Source organism: Centruroides vittatus, unplaced genomic scaffold, assembly GCF_030686945.1.
Source record: "Centruroides vittatus isolate TY-2023 unplaced genomic scaffold, ASM3068694v2 scaffold_576, whole genome shotgun sequence".
Lineage (NCBI taxonomy): Eukaryota > Metazoa > Arthropoda > Arachnida > Scorpiones > Buthidae > Centruroides > Centruroides vittatus.
This window is the reverse complement of record NW_027122713.1, coordinates 910338-936021: the sequence shown is the minus strand read 5'-3', so window position 1 is coordinate 936021 and position 25684 is coordinate 910338. Positions and strand designations below refer to the sequence as shown.

At 29.8% G+C, this 25684-nt stretch overlaps 1 protein-coding gene across 5 annotated transcripts in view; it reads right to left on the bottom strand.

The window, feature by feature from the left end:
- Positions 1-873: 873 nt before the first annotated feature.
- Positions 874-25684, bottom strand: part of LOC136989515 (uncharacterized) — a 127456-nt gene continuing 102645 nt past the window's right edge. For all 5 annotated transcript variants that reach the window (XM_067287701.1, XM_067287700.1, XM_067287703.1 and 2 more), the window contains 8 exons: positions 25228-25330; positions 20754-20898; positions 20486-20673; positions 20232-20374; positions 15272-15461; positions 11114-11270; positions 9700-9838; positions 874-4857 (listed from right to left, as the gene is read on the bottom strand). In XM_067287701.1, the coding sequence (XP_067143802.1) occupies positions 1751-4857; positions 9700-9838; positions 11114-11270; positions 15272-15461; positions 20232-20374; positions 20486-20673; positions 20754-20898; positions 25228-25330 (4172 nt within the window). In that variant the 3' untranslated portion in view covers positions 874-1750. The remainder of the gene's footprint in view (positions 4858-9699; positions 9839-11113; positions 11271-15271; positions 15462-20231; positions 20375-20485; positions 20674-20753; positions 20899-25227; positions 25331-25684) is intronic.

The window sequence follows — 25684 nt, the reverse complement described above, 5'->3', positions numbered from 1 at the left end:
CACTATTCCAATTGATAGAATAACCAAAGCTTGAACGTTTCGATTTTAATTACATACTTTTTTTGGGCTCCCTCAGTCATGGGCACTAAAATGGCATTTTAAATCACTCATAGTGGGTTTGGCCAGGCCAACAATAGGTCAGACATATCCGGGACGAACCCTTCAAAAAATTCCTGAGGTTTTTCGATCATACCGATGGGATCCCGCGGTAGGATGACACTTTAATTCCCTTGTCAATCTGGCCAGCTTATTATATACTTAGACTCTTGTAAATTATCAATACTATGATTATTTTCAGCATTTAAATTCGATATTTAAAAATATCAGAAACACGACTGTTTTTAACATGCCAATCATGATGACTACGTGCAGTTTCGACTTATGATTAGACATTATTAATATACGCTTGCTTGATTATATTTTTATGTGCAATATCACAGTAGCGGATTTAGTATGCTCCCAAATAGTAATCGCCATTAAAATCTTAAGAGGAATCCAACAGGCGACCTGGCAAACAAACAATCATGTGAGAAATCCTCGAGGATTTTATCATCTAGCACTTCAAAACATGTCTGAGGAATGGATAGATTACATTGAGAAAAGAAGGCCATGAGTTGTAACTCATGGGCAATCTGCCCTTTCTAGGACTTTTATACGGGAAAATGGCACAATTTAGGTGTTAGACACGCGAAGAAAGCCAGGCCAACTCGTCGGTGAGGCGCGAACCCGCGACCAAATGCCAGTGTCCAGTGGTGTTATCCACTCCGCCACCAGTGGGCACTGTTCGAATGTAGGCCAGAAGCTTCTGACTAAGGTGGAACACAAGAGATGCCTTGTGTTCCACCTTAAAAACAATAATGAATACAAAAAACATTACAACAAAATCTTTAATACTGCATATTCAACACACAGTATAATGGTAACTGCTGTACAAAAAGTCGCGTATATGCACAAAACAATGAAAATGGCAGCATGATCACTAACCCTGGAAAGTTTATTGACGTATATAGATCAAAAGGCACACGTTATCCTGCTGCACACTTAACTATAGCTTCGATAAAAAATAGTGCCAGAGTGCACGATTAAAAAAAAGGAGAGGAATTAATCCATAGAAGCAATGATCGTTATGGCAAATTCCACATATACATAATCAACTGTGATAAATATATATTTTTTTAATATATATATATTTACACAAATACTGTATATATATATATATATATATATATATATTTTTTTTTACAAAAGAAACACTACTCGTCGAAGTTGGGGTAGTGATCAAGTATATGAATCATCACACAACCATTTTCTTAATACTCTCCTCTATATAAATTTGCAAATATATCTTAAACATTATGAAACTAATATATAACTCTGGCATAATTTCTTGTGTTTTTTTTAAAAAAAAATGTACAAATAATAATAGTAAAAAAGTCACCTTAAAAATTCTTTTTTACTTACTTAATTCTCTAAATGTAAATTTCTTTTTTTCAATAGTTTCATTCACTCCAAGTTCAGGTGGGATGATGTATGATAAAAAATAAATGCAAATACAAAACTTTTGTGTGTGTTTGATGGAAGCCCGTGAAGTTTTCTTTTATACAAAAGAGCATAATATAAAAAAAACTTGTGGTACCAAAATCGTTTTGGCTATAGAACAAATTGATTTTCTTCATAATTTACATAAATATACAAAAATTACCATTCAGGCAATGGATAAGAATGAATCTGGATGCCGGAGAGCGTGGTGTCACCTTACGTATGAGGGATTCAATGAGGGAGAACTGCGCTGTCGCGTGAAACGACTAGAGGAAGTGTTCGTTCTGCACATTTCCTGAGCGTCTTTTGGATGCTCGAACATTGCCGCTCTCTCCCTTATTCGTTTCTGGCTCATGGCCGACGTGCACTGGGAGGAGAGAGCGCGTCTTGAATCCGTGCTTGGGCTTTTTTGGGCGTAGTGCTTTTCGGAGGACGGGGACGTCTTTTCTAGTTTCTCGCCGTAGTTCCTTGTGATTTTTGAAGTGGGTGATGTGGGTTTTGAATCTGATTTTGTGTTTTGCTTAGAACTATCCAGTGAAGTAGCTTTCTTCAGTCTCTCTTTATTTGGAGACCTGTAAGATATTTTCTCACTACGAGTGGTAGGACTCTGTATTTTAGAAGTAATTCTGTCGTGTGTAGTATGTGTAATATCGGTAGTGTGTCCAGATTTATTTCTGTCCTGTTTCTCACTTGTGGAACTTTTATTTGCAAATCCCTTAGAAATTGAAGTGTTAATTCTCGGTTTAGGCACTTCTCTGTGCTGAGTGGTAGACTTATCATCCAATTCCCGTTTTGTCTTTAAACTGTGAATATTGCTCTCTTTACTCTTCTCTTTTTCTACTTTTGAAACAGTTTGCTTTTTAACACCAGATATATTATCAGAATTATTTTTTGTTGTATTATTGTGTTTTCTTAGACGAAACTCATTCAGTACCTTTTCTTTCTCTTCTGCTTCCAGACGAAAACTCTCTGATCTTAACTTTTCCCTCAGCTGTGCCCTTCTTTCTTCTTTAATTCTATTTATTCTCTCCCTTCTTACAGATTCATCCTCAGTCTGACTTGTATTACTAGACGATACAGAAGTGTCATTACCTACGTTAACAGCAGTAGATGCATCGGTACTTCTGTCTTCGGGTATTTTTGTATCGTTGTTATCTGCCAAGTCAGGTGTGGAAACACTTAAACCCATTGCACCTTTTCTTTCTTTAGACTCTCTACTTATTTTTGGTTTAATTTCTACAGGTTTTTCTTCTGTTAAGTTTTTCAATTTATTAATTTCTTCTAAATCTTTTGTACTTAACTCATCTTTTTCTACAATCTCTGGGCTTTTCTCTCTCTGAACAATCAACGAAGGCCTATTATTCAAAGGAATTGATTGCGATTCTTTTTGTTCTTCAATATCTAGAATGGGATCAGACCAAGGATCTACTGTTTCAGTAGCATTGGTCATAGATGAACCAGACTGTAATGATTGCAATTTTAAAACTTTTAACTGTGTAAAAAGACTTGGATGATTGGTCTTTGGTTTGGAAACAATATCTTTGGTTGAATGTTTTTCAGAGGAACAAATTTCACTTGGGTTTTTATTCGGAGACGTTTCAAATTTTAACATCAAACCTTTAACAGTATTCTTCTCTTCTAGTTTAGGTACCATCTCTGACATATGTTTCCTTTCGACTGAATCTGAATTACCATGCTTTCTTAATGAAGACCTTAAAGGTTCAGAGTTTCTTTTGTGTTCATTTGAACACTTTGCTACATTAGAAATATGTCTCAACTGAACATTGTCAAGAAATCTTGAACTCTGCCTAGGTTCTCTTGTTGATGCAACTTTAGAAGTCTTACTTTCCGACCTTAAATCTTCATTTAATATAGTAAAATCACTTTCTAAATTTTCCTTGTTTGGTTCACTTTCTGCAGAGACTTCCTCCCTTTTAGTATCCAATACATTTACTTCATCTCTATCATCTAAATTAACTTGTGTGAGTGGAAGACGTTTAGTTGTAGCAACTGCTTCGTGTGAAATCTCCATTCCATCTTTAGAAGGAGATAGTTTAGTTTCATCTTTTGATATATGCTCAGGTTCTTTAAAAATAAATGCATTCGATTTAGAATTTAATGATTGCAATTTGTCACTATTTTGTTGATCATCTTTGGAATGTACCTTGTCTAATATTAACAAATATTCTTCCATAACCTCAGAAATCAAAGATCCTGGCTTTAAATCGGGAATAATGCCAGCATCTTCATCATCATTTGCTTCACTTTCAGTAACAATTTTATCATTTAAGGAATGATTTACCTCATTAATGTTAGAATCTTCTAGAACATTATCTATTATAGGAACTTCAACTTTTTCCTCATTAACAATTTTATTTTCAATATTTAATGTAGCTTTATTTTCACATTCTTCGCTATTTGATTTCCCTGAGTCTATCTCTTCAGTTTGTTTTAACTTAATCATTTCATCATAATCAATTAAGTCTTTTTCACTATCTAAATTTGATGAAGTTTGAAATTTTTCTGCTTCTTCATCTGAGCTTTCTTGAGTTGCATGAACTTCAACAATCACTGTTTCTTCATTACCATATCGCTCTACCACAACTTTACTCTCTTCTTTATCATCTTGATCTTTTTCAAATCCAATGTTGTCATTTAATTTATCTGTTACACAATATTCCATTTTATTAACCAAAGGAATATTTGGTTCTTCACATTCGGTGAGCATATTTTCAGTTTTGTTTGTCTTCAAAGAATTTGTTACATTGTTATCATCTGTTAGCTGATCATCAGTATTGTCGTCTATGACATTTTCAGATTGTTTTTCGATTAACTTTGTCGTGCTAAGTTTTTGAACTTTGGCATCTCCTACTTCGGTCTCGACATTCTGAAGTTTTTGCTTTCGTACACTCTTGTGAGCATCGCACTGAATATCTGTTGGTTCTTGTATTGTATTTGCCTCCCTTCCATCTGAAATTTGTAATATTTCATTTTCAGTTTCATGTTGATTTTGATATTCAAAATGTGTTTCCACAACTTGATGTTCAACTTCTCTTTCAGATTCTTTCTTCATTTTATTCATTGTCTCTTTAATTAAATCATATATGCTACTATCCTGGACCTCTTGGTCTTCTGTTGCAATATCCATATCTTGTTCAAAATAAGATTCATGAGACGAGGATCTATTATGCTTCAGATGAGGCGATTGAAGAGACAGACATGGTGAATTCTGAGAATCATGATTACTATCCACATAATCCATTAATGATTCTTTTCCATCACTAGTTTCAATGCTTACTTCACGAAGTTTCATTAAACCTGCAAAAACAAAACACTCCTATAGTATATATATATTTATTTAAATAAAAATATAAACAAATTACATATTACTACTACATAAAAAAATATTTTAATCCAAAGCCATAAATAAAATTCACACACATATAATAATAAATATTTTAAAACAAATGCTTAATAGACAGACACCTTATTGACATTATTACTTTAACATTTGCCAATAACAGGCCTAGGAGTGCTATTTCCCCTTTGAAAAAGTGAGAAAAGTGAGTTGAAATACAGAAAAAGTGAATAAAAAGTGAGTGCAATAGTGACAAAACAAAGTGAAAACACAGAAGGAAAACTCAGCAAAACAGCAGTAAAAATTGTTATTTCTTTTTATTCTGTTATGGTTAAACACATTTTAAAAATTTCTGTATATACTGTAATATCGTAGCCACTCGTTATATCGCGTTTTTTTGGTCCCCTAAATTTTAAAAGCATTTGAGTCAATTAATTTTAAATTACCAATTACCACTGAATTTCTATTTGCAACGAAATACGAGAAAGAGCTAAATATGCAGAACAGGTGGATAGATCTATTGTCATTTGTTTCTTTTGATATAAAAGTTGTTTATTTATTAGTTTTAAGTACAGTCTCCTCATTTACAAGTTTCTGTGAATTCGAAATTTCATACATTTATGTGAATTAACGGTATTGCGTCAATTCACATAAAGGTGTGAAATTTCGAATTCACCGCATAACGTGTAAGGAAAAGATCTCTCTAATTCTGAACGAAAACTTCTAAAATTTTTATACAGTAGTAACTTCATTTTGCTTTTTAGAGAATTTTTACTCTGTAATTTTATAAGGTTTGATGTTCTATTATATATTCAATATTCATTTTTTTTTAAATTTTCAATTACAGCATTTATAATTTTTATTGAAAAATATAAACTACACGAATTTCTAATAAGCGATTTATATAGTACTGTATAATAAAATCGCAATTGATGTTTTGTTTTTATATCGACAGTATTTGTCTTTCAATGTCATTGTTAAAGAAACAATGCTAAATGGGCGTTCATGGTTTCGATGTTTACGTAAACGTCAATTAATTCGATATAACCTACGAATAAAATTCAGGATTGAAAAACTAAGCTTATTTTATATCAGAAACACTTGCTGATGAAAGAACAGAGATTCCATAGCATGTATAATCTGTTTAGTAAAAGCCCAGAATTTTTATTACTCGGTTATATCGCGTTTTTTTTTCTGTTTCCCGATAACCAGTGGCTTCTGTATTTCCAGTAAACCATGAATACTTGAAAAGTCTTTGGCTTCTGTAAATAATCAGTCATGAAAGATGATGTTCTTTTATTAAGATTATTCTGCATGTTATCAACTTCCTTCTATTTCGCTTCCTCTTGCTTTTGAACACTTAACACTAATAAGCATCACACGTGCTGCTTGTACTTCATTCATGTTCTTGCTGTTAATAGCCTTCTCCAGTTTTTTTGTTTGCTGCTTCTAACAAAGCTTAGACTGTCGCATGTATTTCATTTTCTTCTACATTTTTCTGGTTTAAACTCAGTTGCCGTTCCGTAATCTTCATGTTACGAACAGCTTTCTTTTGTTGTTCTTCAAAACATTTCTGTGCTCTTTTTTCCGTTTCTCTTATTCTTTTAACTTCTTTTCATTTTCCAATCGTTCTTGATAATTTCTATGCACCGAGGAAGCTAATTTCAGTCGTCCTTTGCAATAGGTACAAGGTGTGGGCTTTGGTCATACATGTTTAGTCCCTCCTTAACAATCAAAAGTGAATTAAGCATTCTTTCCAACACTGATGCTCTATCAGGAGAAAGTGCCCGGCATAAAATTGATCCTCTCATTCATGGGAACGGGATTTTCGATGCTGATTTCACTAATTTGGCTATTCTCGGATATTTATCATTATCAGAAACTGTTTATTTTTTAATGCTTCGAGATGTGTAAATATTGATTTCCAAATAAAATAATAAATCTGAAATAAATATACTCCAAATAATATAAGTAAAATAATATTTTATTATGATTTCATAAATAACAAAAAACTTTTTCCTGCAGATGAATAAAAACCAACATCGTTGCAAAGTTGTTAACCTTTGGGAAGCCTGTGAAAATCTTTCTCACAAGCAATTACGTGTTGTACTTTTTACAACACTTCGAATATTTTAATTTATTTGGTAAATTTTATATGTAAATATGAATTTACATTTTCGTTTACTTTTTTAGTCTCTCAATTAATGCACAATTATAATCGGCATAAGAGAAGATTAAAAAATGGATATTTCACAACCAAAGTAATCACACATTTTATGAAAATAACACTTACTATATGGAATAATTATACTTGTAGTCAATTTAAACATACATTTATGGGAAGATGTAGATGTGATTTAACGTTAACAATATGCTATGAAATCATTAAAGTAATTTTATTAAACTCAAGTTTATGAAATTATTTAAAGATAAATCAAGTAAAAAAATATTTTTGTAAACGACAACTCCATAACCCGATTGTTAATTAAAACCAAATAATCTGCCAAATTATTGGGCTATAACCAGGATAACTAAATGGTCAGAAACGAAATCTTTTTTAGTGATAGGAGGTTACGCTACTATCTCGTGTTAATTTTAATAATTATATATTTTGAATTTAAAAGCGGCAGCAGTGTTGTCAGCTTGAGAGATTAATCCCTCTGCGTAATGTGCTTTCCCCTGCAAAAGGACTTTAGTGATTTTCTTAGAAAACAGCCAAAACTGCAGGGATGCTTAGAATACTTATTTTTAAACTCTGTAGAAGGAAATGCAATTCGGATAAGGTAGATTTTGGCGAATAATGAAAATATGGCATGAGTACATAACTTTACTCAACACTGGCTTCTGAATTTGTAATGAGAGGGGTTTTTTAAGTGCATAAAAGATTTTTTTAAATACGTTAAATAAATTTTTGTTTTCTATAACCTAACGACACTGAGCGGGCAGTTGCAATTTTGAGTCTGCTCAGGGCCGCGTATTTTCTTCTAAAAAATTCTATTCTGATAGTCCGATAATTCGGCAATTCGTTTGGCTTTAAAATTATTTTTGGTTTGCCCCACATCTTAATTAAGCACGTGAAAATGACCAAAAAAGTGAGAAAAGTGAGAAAATGACCTGAAAAGTGAGAAAAGTGAGGATACTTCAGAAAAGTGAGTACAAGTGAGAAAAGTGAGCGACTCCGAGGCCTGCAATAATCATATTTGAAAAATTTTATCACAGAAGAACAAACAGAAATTCAATCTTAACCATATAAATTAATAATGTAGCAAGTATGGAATCTAAGTGTAAATCCCAAATGTTTCTGTCCTTCAAGCTCTGAGGTTCTTTTATACCTATTTATGAGTTCAGCCAGACCTACAATAAGGGCAACCAGGTGTTGAGGAAGGGGTCCTGACATATTCAGGATAGACTATCCACTAAAAAATCCTAATGGGTTTTTGTCTTCCTAGATTCAATCCTGGGTCCCCAGAGTGGTAAGATGATACCTTAATTGCATCAGCTATCTGGTTCTCATTCATTCTGTATTGTAAACTATTGTTTTCAATCCTTTGTAAAAGAATCATATTCAGGTGTACTATATGTTGAGACTGAAGATGATCCTCTTTAAATGGACTGAAAATACTAATTAACAATATAGAATAAATGATAGAAAATTTAAAATATTCATTATTTATTATAAATATTCTAGTTACATTTTGTTCATTTTTCCCACTTGATTAATAAATATTATAATAAAATTCAATACTATGTCTAATTATATTAAAATCAACTGAGTTTTACTTATTTTCAATTAAAAGAAAAGCAAGTGAAATTTAATTTACTTTTTAATCATTCATCAATAATTTAAATACACAGTAAGACCCTGCTTAATGCAGGGATGTGTTCCTAGATGAAAAAGCACTAAACTAAACAGCATTAAACAAGGTCATTTTAACATAGAGTAAATAGGGACAGGGAAACACGCGACCAAAAATAAACAAATTTTATTTTAATTTTAAGTTATTTAACATATATTATTATGCAAATTAATATAAAAATAACACAAACATATGCACAGAGAAATATAATATAATATACAGAGAAATGCCTTGTTTTGCTTTTGTACTCCTTTCAAAATCTGGATCATTCGCTACAGTTTGATCAACAATTTCGGTTATCGTTACCAAACTTTTACTAAGGAAAGAAATTTTTTGGGTTCTTTGTTTTCAGAATCTCTATTTTCCAGTTCTACATGAATTCCTTGTTCTGCACCAGTTCTTGAAGGTCGTTGTTGGTAAGACTCACCAGAAATCTGCAGTAACTCCTCAATATCCTGCTTGCTTACATCTCTTAGTCCTGCTGTATCGATTAGATTGATTTTGAACAACCTAACGATACAGCAATAGGCTCTTTTTGTTGAGAATTCTTTTTGTCGAGAATTCTTCAGCCATAACTTCTTCCACACTTCATTCGTGCATTTATCAGTTAATTCTTTCCAAGCAAAGTTGATATTGCCTATGGCACTCATGATGTTATACTTTTTCCAAAATTGCACCAAACAAACATAGATTTAAAGAAAGTACACCTTTTTGCCACTTTCTTCTGATTAGTTCATGTTCGTAAATAATCGTATTATATACAAATCAATGAAATGCTGCGACAATTTAAATCGACGTAAATTTTGAGCTTTATTTTTTAGGCTTCGAGCAGACCGTGTTATATCGAATCAGCGTTAAGTGAGGCAGGATTAAGAGGGGTCTTACTGTATTTAGCTTCAATTAATTTCAAAATTACTAATTTATATCAATTACGATTAACCTTACCAGATATATTAAAAGATTCTGAAGAACTAGAATTTCTACAAGATGATCCTCCTCCACCCAATAATACAAGAGATTCTGCACTTTTCACGGTACGTAACTTTTTCGTATGGGAAATATCTGCTTCTGTTATAGCAACATCCTATAAATATTCATTAAAAGTCATTATTTCTAGCTAATAGTGATTAAAAAATTAAGACAACTTTAGTAAAGTTTTACACTTTCTATTTTATTGTTATAACATTTTTTCATAATACAAAATTATTCGAGACTTCATTTGATAATTTTAGTTTTTTACAGTTATTTCTTAGTGTTACTGAGCTTTTACTCTATTTGAAATAGATTAAAATGCTAGCATATCAACATGAAATACTGAATTGGGAGTCTACTCCATCTGTTCATCATCATGTCATGCCTTAAATATTTAACAGACACTAAATATTTTATTGTATTTACATTACATAAGATGTTTAAAAAAAGCATTCAGAATTATATGGTAGACAATACACACCATACTGAGTAATGAAGCCTCAGTAAACCTATGTCAAAAATTCAACAGAGACCCAAAATTTCTGAAAGTTTATGATTCTAAGATGATGCAAAGTGAACATAAAAATAGTAATGGAAGGTGGATATGAGAAACCCTTTCTGCAAATATCAAGATTTGGCAAGATTATCCTCTCTTTTTAGATGCAACATGTAAAAGCCATAAGTCAATCATGATACACTAGACTCTTGCTAACCCAACTATTCCTTGCGCAAAGAGTTGCCAGATTAGCAAGAATATATAGGCTAAAGCAGGGGTTCTCAAACTTTTTTGATCCACTACCCCCTTTGTTCCATAAAGTTATACCCAACACCCCCTAACCCATCAGTGACTCCAACTTTTATCTTTGGTCACCGTTCAGTACCCTGCCTCCAGCACCCCCTAGATTTACTCACTGCCCACAGGGGGTCGGTAATGCCCACTTTGAAAACCCCTGGGCTAAAGGCAATGAATGACCAATTCTTTTTGGAGGCAGATGATAAATAATATGGCCTGCTGACATGCAATTCTGTACACAGAAATGAAATCAGAGTAAACAGGAAAACGGAATGTGTGACAGACATGACTAATATTTTTGTGGAAATGCAAGTGCATAGGCATTACTAGATAACTGAGAGGGGTATTATAGCAAGCGTGTACTGTAATAGCATACAAAATTATTATCATTTCAAAACCAGTTGAGTTTTCAACTTACATTTACTAAGATTTTTCACTCAGTATGATATGTAAAGTACTACCTACCATATAAATACTGAATGCTGTTTTTTTTAAAAACTCTGTATATTCAGTATTATTTTTTAACTTCAGGCAAATTTATATACACAAAATATCATAAAATATAGTTAAAAAATAATATAAAACCAAACCAACCTGAACTGGTAATGATGTATGTTGTAATGAACCGGAACTAACTTTTCTCTGAGGACAAACCCTATCTTTTTCTCTAGTGCTTCCCGAATGCCAACCACGCGAGAAAAATGACTTCCAACCAGATGGAGACTTTTTTATTTTTCCACTTCCTCTTTTCCTAATAAAAAAAGAAAAAATTCATTATTATTACATTTTATACTCTGAAAATTAATATAGAAAAGATAACTTTCAAGCAAAACAGCTTGAAATTTTAAATTATTATTTTTCTAATGAAAATACTTCAAAGTATTTTAATTGTAATACATTTTCCTTTACAAAACAGCCAACTTTATTGGAATCAGAAAACAACATATAACATCTTCATAGATATTTTCAGATCTCTTTGTATAATCTGTTTCAGATTATTAGGAATTTCAGATGTTAAAAACTGATTTTGAGCCAAATTGGCTCAAAATGAGTTTTTTCAATTTCTTCTGAGGATAGTCTTAACTGGTCTAAAAATACATGAGATAATGTTAAATGTTGATTTTTGAGTCCAATTAAGTAGGTTATTTAAGTAGGATTTAGTACATATTGTATATTTAATTCCTCATTACAAACCACAAGAAAATAACTCAAATTACTTTTCTCAAGCAAAAACAGTAATGAAAATTCTTATCAGAACATTAAATAGTTGTAAAAAAAATCATAATTTTAAATTTTACTAACAATTATATTTTGCATATATATTTATTCTTTAGGGTGATAATGTACTTGACAATAGCGAGGTTAAAGCCGAAGTTTTAAATGCAAAAACATGTACATCGGACATTCATTGCCGCTTTCCTGTAAGCCTAGAAGTTTGACAATGGCATTTGGAACGTCGAGCATGATTCCACTGACTTTCCAAATACCATTGTCAAACTTCTAGGCTTACAGGAAAGCGGCGCTGAACATCCGACATACACGTTTTCGTGTTTAAAACTTCTGCCTCAACCTTGCTAATATAAAAATACAGGTTTCCAAAATGAATGCTGCCATTTTAAATTACTGTAATTAGGTTAATTATTATCTGAGAAGTATGTGATGTACACTAATTGATACAGTAATTGTCACAGCCGATTGCAGAGACAAAATTTACATTAAATGACATTTAATACTAGCTGAAGTGCAGTTTAAAATGAGCTGCAAAGATGACGATCGTCTATTTCTGAACACCATCTAAACTTTCTTTGCTGTTACTCCCCTCTCTCAGGAGTCATTTAACCAATCAGGTCATTTGTTTATGACGTCAGAAAAATGGCGACGAACGTGTTCAAATCATGCCAGAATTTTTCCAAAGAAGAAAAAATTATCCTGCAGTTGAGGAGAAAGATTACAATAATTGTACTATGGGGACGAAAAAAAACCGCATGAGAGATGATACAGAAGAAATTTTTTTCATCATTTCCTTGTTGGTCTGCTTGCAGCAAGACCTTATTCTTATTTGTTAAACAAGACGTCATTCTTATTATAAACATCTCTATCGCTATACAAAAAACTTTTAAAATTTATTTAATGGTAGTTTGATAGATACCTGCATACAGATGTGAACTCTGCTAAGATCACAGCTACTCTCTGGAAGCTTCCGGTGGCATAAAATTGTAATACCGTCAACAACTGTTGTTCAGTACTTAATGGCAATTCTCTTCCATCTAGATGCTTAATTTCATCACCAATATGATTTAAAATATGAACAAATCCAGATTTAGAAAATTTATACTGAATTCAAAATTTATCTTCGGAATACATTTCTAAAAGATTACTACGATCTCGTGTTACCCTCTCTCTCTTCGTAATTTTTGAGATGAATAATTTTCTTTATTTGTCCTGTTTACAATATTTATTAAATGAATGATATCCATTATAACATAAACTTTGTGACCAACAAATGAATTTGGTGACTTCTACTCAAGTAAAACAGTGTCTAAACCTGTTATCAAGGGAGTCTAGAAAGTAGGTCAAATAACTTGTTTCTAATCGCTATCTAAACTGTGACAAGCGAGAAATGCCATCTCTACAATGAAATTTTCCTGAACTGCAGTCTAGACAATCTCTGAAATCACCAGACGTGTCTAACCATTGTCTCTGCAATCGGCTGTCAGAGTTTCACATCCCATCTGCATTCAAATAACTTTAGAAAGCACTGTAAATGAAAATGGCAATGCCACAACAGAGAAGACATTTTGCATTCTACAGTTTGCAAGATAATAAATGATCTTCAAAAGCTGTAGAATTGTGACTGCTATGGGAGGAGTGACAACAGATATGCAGTAGCAAGCATAGGAAGGATTTGAGTATTAAGCGAATGTGTGCCATGCGACAAGAGATGCACGCATTGAGAAATTGTAATGGCAAATGTGATACTTGTACCATTTTCCAATGTTTTAATGTATTGTACATAGCAATGTTCTTTGATAATAATTAACATAATTACAATAATTTAAAATGGTATTATTCTTTTTAGAAGATCCTGTACTTTAGATAATTGTTGTTTTTTGTTTTTGTTCTTATATTCCAAAATTTAACATCAAAAAGATAGTTATATCTCATTTCTTCTTGCATGATTTGGTATTCCACATCATTCTCTTCATTTATAAATCTAAACAGGTTAAAATCGCTACCAAATTGAATCTGAGACTGGAAATATTATTTAAAATTCTTTTTACAAAATATTTCCATTTATTTTCATGTAAAAAAACAATCTAATTTTTACCTTAAAATTAAAAATTCTTTTTCATTCACATAAATATTAGCATAAGATTAAAAAAAAACAATGATTTAATAAAGTAAATACATTTCAAGTTTGAGTACTTTCAAGATACTTCACTTATCATCAAGAAAACATTGAACTTTATCAACATTTTCCTGGTGAGCAAAACAACTTTAAAGTACTGGAATGTATTATAATGGTATTCAGGTGGTCCATGACTTTCAGACAAATGCATTCCTTAAAATGCATACAAAAGTCAAATGTAAAAAGTGAAGCAAAAAGGTTAAACCAGATACTAGCTCAGCCAATAATTAGTCAAATTCACAAAATAACACCTTCTACTTATAGCTGAGATAATTTTTATTGAGAAAAACAAACGTTTTCGGCTTACTCAATAAGCCATCCTCAGGTTATCTTTCGAAAAAAAAGGAACATTATCGTTCCATTAAAAGAATACAATTGTTTGAAAAAATTCAAAACATTAGCAACAGACAAAAAGGAAGAACATGGTAATATAAATAAATAAATGTACAAAAATACACAAAAACAAAAGGAAGAACATGGTAATATAAATAAATAAATATACATAAATAAATAAAAACAAAAAAGAAAGAACATGGTAATAAAAATAAATATACAATAAAATCGTTATAGTGGGAATAAGAAGTAAAAGATGAAAAATAAAAATGATTCCACTGGTGATACTTTTAAAAAGAATGGCAGATTATCGAGGAATGATGCCAAAACAAGCTAAGACAAGCCTACGAGTTCATGATATATTTCTTAACCACGAATTTCCAAGCTGTTGGTAGGCTGTCTTCTTTTACTTCTTATTCCCACTATAACGATTTTATTGTATATTTATTTTTATTACCATGTTCTTTCTTTTTTGTTTTTATTTATTTATGTATATTTATTTATTTATATTACCATGTTCTTCCTTTTTGTCCATTGCTAATGTTTTGAATTTTTTCAAACAATTGTATTCTTTTAATGGAACGATAATGTTCCTTTTTTTTCGAAAGTTATAACCTGAGGATGGCTTATTGAGTAAGCCGAAAACGTTTGTTTTTCTCAATAAAAATTATCTCAGCTATAAGTAGAAGGTGTTATTTTGTGAATTTGGCAAAAAGGTTAATATTTACAATACAATTTATTAAATGTATAGTATTTTTGGTACAATTAATCAATATTTTATTAACTATATACAATATAGCAAAACAAAATTCAGTAAAATAAACTAAAATTGTTTCTTTGGGTAACTGAAAATATTTATTTCATATTGGAAGAATCTAAAACCAAATAAATAAACCAACTTTAAATACTTAATGAATATTCATATTCTCACATTCCAATAATGAATAATAAAGGAAATAATAAAAGAAATTGGTAATTATTCAAGACCTATCAATGGACAAATTACTCACCCTCCTGGAAAATCGATTACTGTGTGATATTTTGGAGGAAGATTATCTGGTCCGCCACCTACATCGATATACTTCTGCTGAGTCGGAGGAAGATTTGCGGATAATGCTCTTGATCTGGCTTCCTCTAAGGATAACAATTTTGTCGGAGTCGATATAGCTAACGATTTAGGTCTTGCCCGTCTCGGAGAACCTGACAATTGAATATTCATTACAAGAAATATTCACAAAATTTATGCATTTCTCTATTCAAATTCTAGCAAAATTATTTTAAAGACTTATAAGTACATTCATATTTCATTCTTTGATTTCTTTAACAGAATCTCCTTTCAAAACTTTTCTGAAGTATCATTTTCTTAACTAAAATTGTCAATAATATTCATTAATAAAATAGCTATGCAAGTTAGTCTTTTCATTAATGAGTCACATCACTTAGAGATATATATTCTGTTGTCTAAGACATTCATAGCTTCTTTTTTTTAGGTTAAGCTTTGATTGTATAATTACAAAAAAGGATTAAAATGGACATTACATGTAGTGATTCTGTTAATTATATTTTGAATCTTTGTAAGTATTCCTACATTCCTATGAAATCACTTGAACTCACAATACCTAGACTTGGATTATGGCATATTTGCAGTTTACAGTTTATTTAACATGCTAATTTACATGTATATTTGAAAATCCAGATGGATCCGGCCCCAATTAGTTGGAATTTTTGATGCTTCGTTGCATATACTTTTTATTCATTTTAATGTATGTATATTTTAAAAAAACAAAGACAATTTAGGAGAATTCCAGTCAAAAAGTAATCATTAATTTTGAGTCAAGGCACTTGAAAATGAATTAACCAGGCAATAATTTGTATAAGGATTCGAAAGCCTACCAGGATCATTCCCTTTTACTATAATTTCTTTTAAAGAATTTACAAATTTTTAAAAGTTCTTTTTATTATTATTATTAATTAATTATTTTTCTATTTTCGATTGCAGATAAATTATCTGCAATTAAAATTTAATTTGCACTTTCCTTCATTCTTCCATTCTCTTACTTGTATTAAGCAATCATTTCAAAATTTTTTATATTCTTTCATTTTTTAACCTTGTGTGTATGATTTTTTTATAATTATTATTGTTCTATACAATGCATTTGGAATTCAACTTAACTTATGAATTTTCTTCAATTAACAGTTTAGTCATATGGATAACAATATTTTGAGCAACAAACAATGTTGCTCAAAATATTGTTATCCATATGACTAAACAATTTATTTGGTATTCTTAAATTTTATTTTTGTATAATAACCAAACATAATTTTAAAGGTTATTATACAACACAAAACCCAAACATTGTTATAATTTACTCTCCTCTATGCACTACACTGTGTTTGCTAGCAATTAGACATGAGTTTATTGAAGTGTTTTAAACTAGATTTATTTAAAGTGACTATTGTTTTGACTGTCTTAATCAAATATCTTTAGAACCAGAAACAAAGTTCTAAACTATGAACTAATATTATATTCCAGATGAATAACATTTAAAAGCAAGTAAGTAAGTATTCAAAATTTAAAAATTAATTACTTTTTTTAGGTTTTTACATTCATTAAAATCATAAACAAATAGTTTTTTTCTGCCCCAAATTTGTACTTTCATACATTTTGGGCCAACAAACAGAAGTTTCAAGCTACCACGCAGTAATGCTCTCTACCAGTCTTGATTTCATTAACAAAATCACTTATGGAAATGAAATCATCCAATACATTTGCCATAAAACAGTAAATCTTTCCTAATTTGAACTGTTTCCTTTCAGCACATTAGTGCTTTTAAAGCACTTACTTTGCATAACTTCTGAACAAAATTATAGGAAATACATCCAAAAACAGGGGAAGGTCTATAATAAAATTTAACCTAAATAGCTTGATTAATATGCTTCCTTTTAAGTACACAATTATATTTGTTTGTTTGTTATTTTTAACTATTATTTGTTAGTTTCTATATTTTTTCCTGAGATTTATTAATGTTAAATCAGCACATGTTTGTTTTTATATGTCAAGTGTTCTGGAATGTAGCATTAATGTTTTAGAAATCTGTCTCCAAATCTGCAGATGATTGATTACTAAGGCAGTCAAAAATACTGAACTTTTAAATAAATCTGGCAGTTTGAAAAGCTTACTGGGGTAAGATCAAAAATTTTTTTTGCATTCTATAGATCTAAGGATAAATATATTACACAAATTATTATTCATAATTCATAAAATAACTGCTTCAATAGATTACTCAATCAGCTATATACAACTTTGTAAGCAGCAAAAATGTTTGGCATTCCAACGTTTTTGTTCTATTTTCTGTTAGCTTTTGTAAATAGTTTGATTTTTTGAATATGCAGCAAGCCCAACAAAGGTAATTAAATATGACTGAAAAAGTTAGTCTAATAAACATTTTTGTGGCTGCACAAGGCTGCATGTAACTGATTGAGTATGTTAATTATTAGTATTAAATTTGAAAATCCAAAAACCTTATGGTAATATTGGTTAATTAATACATGAAAACTGATATAATTTTTTTCAGCATGACAAATCAATAAACTGTATATTTTCACAAATTGTAAACTAGTTCAACAGCTACCAACATCTATATAACAATCCAAAAATAATTTGATTTGGTATGAAAGTGTCATTTACTATTAATCATTACATTTTAATACCAAAATGTTATTTTATTATATAAAATTTTACAGAATAAGTATAATTTGTATATGGTACAGACGTAGAAATGAATAATCAACTTTTTATAGTTTATGTTTTGTAATGAAAGCAAGTATTGTGGTTTTGTGACACTCGATCTAACATCTTCCTACATGATATAATAATTTATCTGAAAATTATTCATGTATCATTCTATGAATTTTTATATCTTACAAAAATCAATCTATCAAAATCTCGTATTGAATGACTTTCAAAAATCAAATATTTTTCTTTAAAAAAGATCAGATAACAAAACATATAATTAAAATTGAGTATCATGTATATCTTTGTCTATGTCAGACTTAGTATATTAATAGGACTTATTATACTGGTATCCTATTAATATACTAAGTCTGACGTAGACAAAGATCTAATTAAAATTGAATACAGTAAAAACATAGAGGCATAAGAATGCATATACACAATATGTTGCAAATTACACTCAATACAAAATAATATTTTCTTGCACAATCATCAATTTAATTGTAAACAATGACTGAAACATATTTTAATATTCTATATACAGTCAAACCTTGGTCTTTGAACATAATTTATTTCTAAAAGTTGTTCTAAACCCAAAACAAATTTTCCCATAAGAAACAATAATATAAAATGGATCAATCCATTCCCAATCCCCAAAACAAAGACTTTTTTTTTTACCTTTTTAGTTGTATTTCATCCATAAAAATGCCTACAAATGTAATATATTATATTATATTAGTATATTTTTGTTATTTATTTAACTTAAATATATCTAAACATGAATTCTTGTATTATGTGAATGTCAATTAACACAGTTTTTATTAATTTGATTTAGATTCAACTATGGAACGTACCAAAAAATGAAAATAGTATCTTTCCTGCACAAGCATTGAAATCTAATTTAATTAAGCAACGTCATTAATGATTTGTGTCCTGACATCTAACAATGCAAGGCGATTTCAACACCAACTTCTGAATTGGCAGCCTTGTGGGTTCATTGGGCTGTCAACTTTATTTAACATAGGAAGTACAGGGAGTCGACCATATACGTCTCTGTAATCTGTGGCCTGCTCTTGTGGAGTACTTGTTTGACAACCGGCACAATTATGAGTTTGAAATTCTGTTCATAAACCAAACTGTTCAAAAAGTGAGGCATTTGAAAACCAAGGTTTAACTGTATAATTAACTGAAGATGGAGTATATTATTTTAAGACATTGGGAAACATTGCTGTTATCTTAAAATATGATGACACAACCTTATTTTGAAGAAGGATAATTTGTTTGGCCTCTTTGCTAGAATAAGGGAATGACAGAAGAACTGTATAAAGACCGAGACAAAAAAACAGATTAATTGGAGAGAAAGTGAATGAAAGGAGACATTATAATTTTGCAAAAATATCATAAACTAACAAGTTTTTCTTAAATGTTTGACATTTCCTAAAATATTTTTAAAAAAATAATACTTTGTGAAACAAATCAAATTTATTAGATATATTAAATTAAAACAGACTATTAATTAAATTATGCTAGCTGATAGTTTGTAACTCTTAAAATTTTGTTGTTTCCTGTATCAATTTTAAGCTTATAACAATGTAAATTGCAGCAAAGCTTAGCAAAATAAACTTATATTTTAGAGTTTTAAAAACATAAATTATATATATTATCATTAAATTCTGTATTTACAATTAATTCCATTCGAAAAAAATCAAAATATCTAGTATCGAGTTTGTTTTCAATTTTCTTTCTTTTTGCACCTTTTAACGTTATTGAATTTATTTAAATTTATATCCTTAATTTATAAAATGCAATTAAAAGTGCTGTATACATAATTAAATTAAAATAAATATTTGCTTCTTCTAGAATATTATGAAATTTTCCATAATCAATAGCCTAAGTATTCTCTGAAAATGGATGAAATGTGTTAAAGAGTGCTTAGGTTATAGTTTACAGAAAATTTCACAATACTCTAGAAGAAGCATGTATGTAATGTAAATTTAAACAGAACTATTGAGTGTAATAACAGTAACACTTAATTAAATTACTGTTTAAAAATTTTGAATAATAAAATTTATGGTAAATAATTTTTTTATGCTTGCTACAAGTAATTGTAATTTTACATTCAAAATCATAATTTAAATTTCTTGGTATACAATTGGCATTGCTTAGTAATTTAAAGACTCAAAATTAATTAAATTTGTTCATTTTATTGACAAAGTACTTCATTAATTATTTCTTACTCTCATCAGGACCTGGACTCTGAAATGTGAGAAGCTTCTCATTGAAAATGAGATCTGCGTAACGAATCAGATATTCGGTTAATACTGCTTGAACGCCCACTACGTGAAGGGCACCAACTCCGCCACCTTCAACGTCCTTTGATCTACGAGTTATAATAATTTAAAATAGAATTATTAAACAAATATTAAAAATGTTTGAATATTGAATAATGAAATTGAATGATACAATAATAATAATTATATATTTTATTCACCTCAATAAATTTGGGGCCCAGACAATTGCCACATTTTTCGGAGTCATTCCAGTTCGTCCTCCATGACCAGCGACTTTTGCAAGATGAAGCATTAAGTATTCTAATGTACGATAGTGAGGAGGCGGTAGCTGTTGAACCACATCACGTAGTCTTAATAATCTAACTTCTTCTTCAGACTGCACAGCATTCTATAAGTAATGGAAGAATTTTGGTAAATAGAATTTAATTATTTATAAAGTTGTAAGAATTATAAAAAGTTTAATCTTACCACAAATTTATCATATAACTGATATGTTAATAATGGATTTGGTAATTCACGAAAATACATTTTTAACAGAGAGGCAACACAGTGGATGTCTTGGACGATGGCTTCGTCGGTAAGATCGGGAATTCGATCTTCATCGAATGCTAACCTGAAATCATATTTTTTTTACATTATAATATAAATCTGTTACAATTTTTTGAAGTAGAAAAAAATAGAAAAGCATTAGTTACATCAACAATAGTACCAAAGTAGAATAAACACACTAAAAATTTAGATTGTTTGGAGTTTTATCTAAAAATTGCACCTAAAATCCTTGTATTGGTCACAATTTCTAGTTATATACAAATTTGTCATATAACAGAAATTTTCCGCATATATCAGAGCCATTAATGAAATAACATTTGGCATCAATTAAGAAAATATAACAACAAACAAATTTTATAAATTACTGATGATATTTTTAAATGCCAAACTTTTTCAACCATTTTCATTTTTGAAAACAAATAAACTGCAGGAAATCAAAGAATGAGAATGCTCAAGGCCAGTTTATAATAAATCTTTGTAAACATAAGATAATGTGAGCAGATTTATTATTATAGAGATAAGAATCCATCATTCCATTTACCTGAATACCTATAATTCACAGTGAACATCCTATGACATATACAGGTCTTCCAAAACAAATGCTACCATTTTAAATTATTGTAGTTATGTTACTTGTTATCCGAGAGCATCATAATATACATTAAAACATTATGTCCAAGTTTCTCATTTACCCATTATAGTTTCTCAATGCATGAACCTTGTGTCACACGGTACACATCCAACCCATACTCAAATTCTTCCTACACTCACTATAGCATATCCATTGTCACTCCCTCCTACAGCAGCTACAATTCTATAGCTCTTGCAGATTACTCATGTTGCACAATGATGTGCGATTCTGACATTGCAAACTGCAGAACATAAAATGCCTCCTCTGTCAGAGAGATACCATTTTTGTTTATAAAGTTCATTCATTTACACCCTAACATTTTGGATGCAACAAATATAATGAAAATAAAAGAAAATAAAAAGAATAATAATAAAATTCACTTTATACAATTTAATCTTTCAATAACAAGATACAGAATGTTCTAATCTACACCACTGGGTTTCGCAAACTGGCAGACTCTGTGAAAAAATGCAAGAGTGTTCTGCAAGATGAAAATAATGGAGAAAAAAATTTAATGGCAGTCCTAAATTTGTATATATGGCATTCAACTCTAATCATTCAGTCACTGATGGTGATTGGACAATAATCCATCCCTGCTTTACTTCAAAGTCTTTGAAAAGACAAATAATTTCTGCTGTTCCATTCTATTTTTGATTTACATTTTTATCTACTAACGATATACAGTAGTGAACCGAAAATCGGAATCAATTGGGGACTGGGGTTGTTCAGATTAGGGATTTGTTCCGATTACGGTTTATGTACGAAAAAATATATTAACCTGTCCGATGTTCAAATTTTTCTCCGTTGCGTGTCGCTTCGGGTATTAAAACTGTGTGTAGAATTTTCGTCGATTTTAAGCCTAACGAAAATTTTTATAATAATAATCGAGGCTATCGTATCGTTAAAAATTATTTCTGCATTTTGTACAAACAAAATAAATATATTGAAGAATATAAAAACACGAAAATTATACTTTAGAAGTAAATTTAGTATCAAAAACGTTCGATTCAGCACGACACAGTCCGACTGAAAATCGTGCCGATTACCGGGGTGCCGATTTACGAGTCTCTACTGTATATTTTTTAAGTTAAAGTACTAGAAATTTGTAGATCAAACTTTGGTGGAATAAGTTATAGACAGGTAGGGGTTTCTTATTAAGTTCTACATATTTTTAGAGTTCAATGTGTTTAATAGAATAAGAACCACTGACCTACAATAATGATTTAACAGATTATATTCTCTGACCATTATTTTAGATCATTAGAGAACTTCAGCAGTATATTCGATAACATTATTTCAGTTAAGCTGATTAACTGTGGCTAAATTTCAAACAATAAACAAATCTATATATTAATTGGCAACAAAATTATATTATTTTACTATAGCATCAATATTAATATTATAGATTTAAATTCTAAAAAAAAAAAAATACTGACTATAATCTAGAATATTTACTATGTATATACGTAAATTGAAAAATGAAAAGTTTACATGCAAAGAGTATATTTCAAACTTATTATAAGTAAACGTTCAAGATAAGATGTTTCTTGTGACTTGTAACATGGTAGTAACAAGTGCTGCTGACTCATGAATTTGCTAAAACTATCCAATCCCCTTTGAGTTTTCATTTGAAGTTTATCTGGTATACTGCTTAATTTCATAATGTAAGTACACAAGATGAATACAAAACATCAAAATTATAACCACTTTCTCACATTAAAATCAAAATATGAGTCATTAAAATGACTCCTTAATAAATAATTCAAATACTTTTGTAATTATAAAATAACTGTTTAGAAATAAACAGAACTACAAACAGGATGGTATTCAGACAGAATATTATAAACAATTTATAACGTTTTTATAATCAATATTAAACAAATATTATAACAATAAATTACAATGTAAAGAATAATTCCAAAACAAAAGACAAACAAATCAATAAATTGTCTAAATGTAATTTCAGAAAAAAGAAAACTTTCATTAATATAAACAAAATACCTGCTATTTATCTCAAGTTTAAAGCAGAAAATAATTACCAAGTCTCTTAATAAAATAAATTAAAAACAGAAAAAAAAGGACAATAGAGAAAATCAGATTAAGTAATGAAAATTTAGGTTAGTGGAATACATTAATACAAGTTTCAATAATAGTCTAAGCTGAAACTTTGGTATAAAAAGGCACTAAATACACCTACTTTTCCAGCAACTAAATTTAATCAAAACAAACATTTTTGGCCTAGTTGACAAACCTTTGTCAGGTTACAGAACAAAATTTAAATAATTTAAATTTTGTTGCTGATAAAGTATGCAAGGTGTGTTTAGTGTCTATATATCAACTTCACACCAGAAGCCAGAATTCCTTTCACACACCTCTGAGTTGTCTCAAAACACAGTCTTGCCTTCAGTACCAAAAATAGGCAAATTCATAGCAAATAATGTAAATAATAAATAGTTGGTGTCTAAAATAGGAGAAAAATAAACTATGACACCAGACAGCAGAACATTTACTCGCAGAAAAATAATACAAAACAACTGAAACACGTTTCTGCACTAGCAGCTAGCTTATCTTGGCACAGTCGGCAGTAGTGGCATGTTTCATAGAATTTTTAAAAATCTTTTATGCATGCTTGGCATGATTTGGTCAAACACAGTATTTCCTTTTTTCTCATTGGGTGGAATAGCATCTAAATAATTAAATTTATCCTCATCCTGATTCTCTTTGCAATATTTGGCATTTTATCTCCAGTCAAACAAACTTCTCCCTGAATATCAAACATTTTATGATAAGAATCAGTTATTTGACAGAAGAAAAATGTATGCATTATAAATAATTATTTCCAGCATACATAATGCAACTTTTTTGGTCATCTGATGATTATTCATAGCACTAAATAATAAGAAAGCATTTGATTCAATTGACTTGTCTCATAACATTGGTCAACTCAAAGAATTTTATATTTCACGTACCAACTACAAGATAATTTACATAGGGATTTTTGACAAAATATACAATACCCAAATACACCTGCCCTTCTGATACAACATTGTTACCTTAATTTTAAGATATTCACAAATTATCTCAATTTTAGTCTAAAGTAAGCCCTAACGTTTTCAAATTATCATCTAAACAAATGATGGTTATAATGTTAGCTTATATATGCTGGAAGAGGAAATCGAACTGGAGGTCTGGATAGCGTAACTGGCAATGCATCTGCACAGTAAGCAGGAGTTGTGGGTTCGAGTCCTGCTCCGGGCTGATTTTTTCTTCCAGTGGTTCTAAATTATTTAAAATTAATTAATTAAAAATTATAATTATTAAAGTTAATAAGAGATGGTGCCTAATGCTTCCCTCTAGTGCCAAATTGGTTACATAATTTATTTAGTATTTAGCCATATCTAGCCCAATAGAATTTCGGCATTTGGTTGGTGTCTAGCTTATAGCATATCAAGTCTAGTGATGTTGTTTACATATAATGATACTAGATTACTTCATCTGCGCTTGCTCACAGGCTTCATCTATGTGTTAAAAAATTTCATGATGATTCATTCATTGATTTCCAATGCTGCCATTTCTATTTTTTTTTTTCTTTTGAGAAAGATGAGAAAATGTGTTATGATGATTTTAAGCAAAATATTTCATATATTTAATTATATTAAGTAAATAAATGAATAAATAGAAAAAAATCCACTTCATCGTAAAGTACTTCTTAAATTTATAATTTTTAAAATTTTTAGTAATGAATTTTTATGTCATAAATACCTGAGCTTCTGTATATTTGAATTGACACCAGATAGTCTATATATTCCATCAACTATCCCATGTTCTTCTATAAATTCTGTACAGCACTTTAAAACCAATGGAACTATAAAGTTAATACATATTTTTTTAAAATTAAAATCATAATATATATATAAAGATAAAATGTTTAAAAAGTAATCATTAAAAACTAGGAATGTTTATCTATTAATCAAATAAGAAAAGATTCATTTGTAACCATCATTATTGTAATATTGAAGTATGAGTATGCACTGCTTAATAATTGGGATACATTCTTCGAATGTATCCCAATTATTAAGCAGTGCATAAGATATAAGAATATTTATTAAGCAGTGCAAAGTGATATAAGATAATTTTTTATGTACAAAAAATTATCTTATACCAATTATACAAATTAATCTATACTTACTAAACATTTGAAATTATTATAATATTTGTA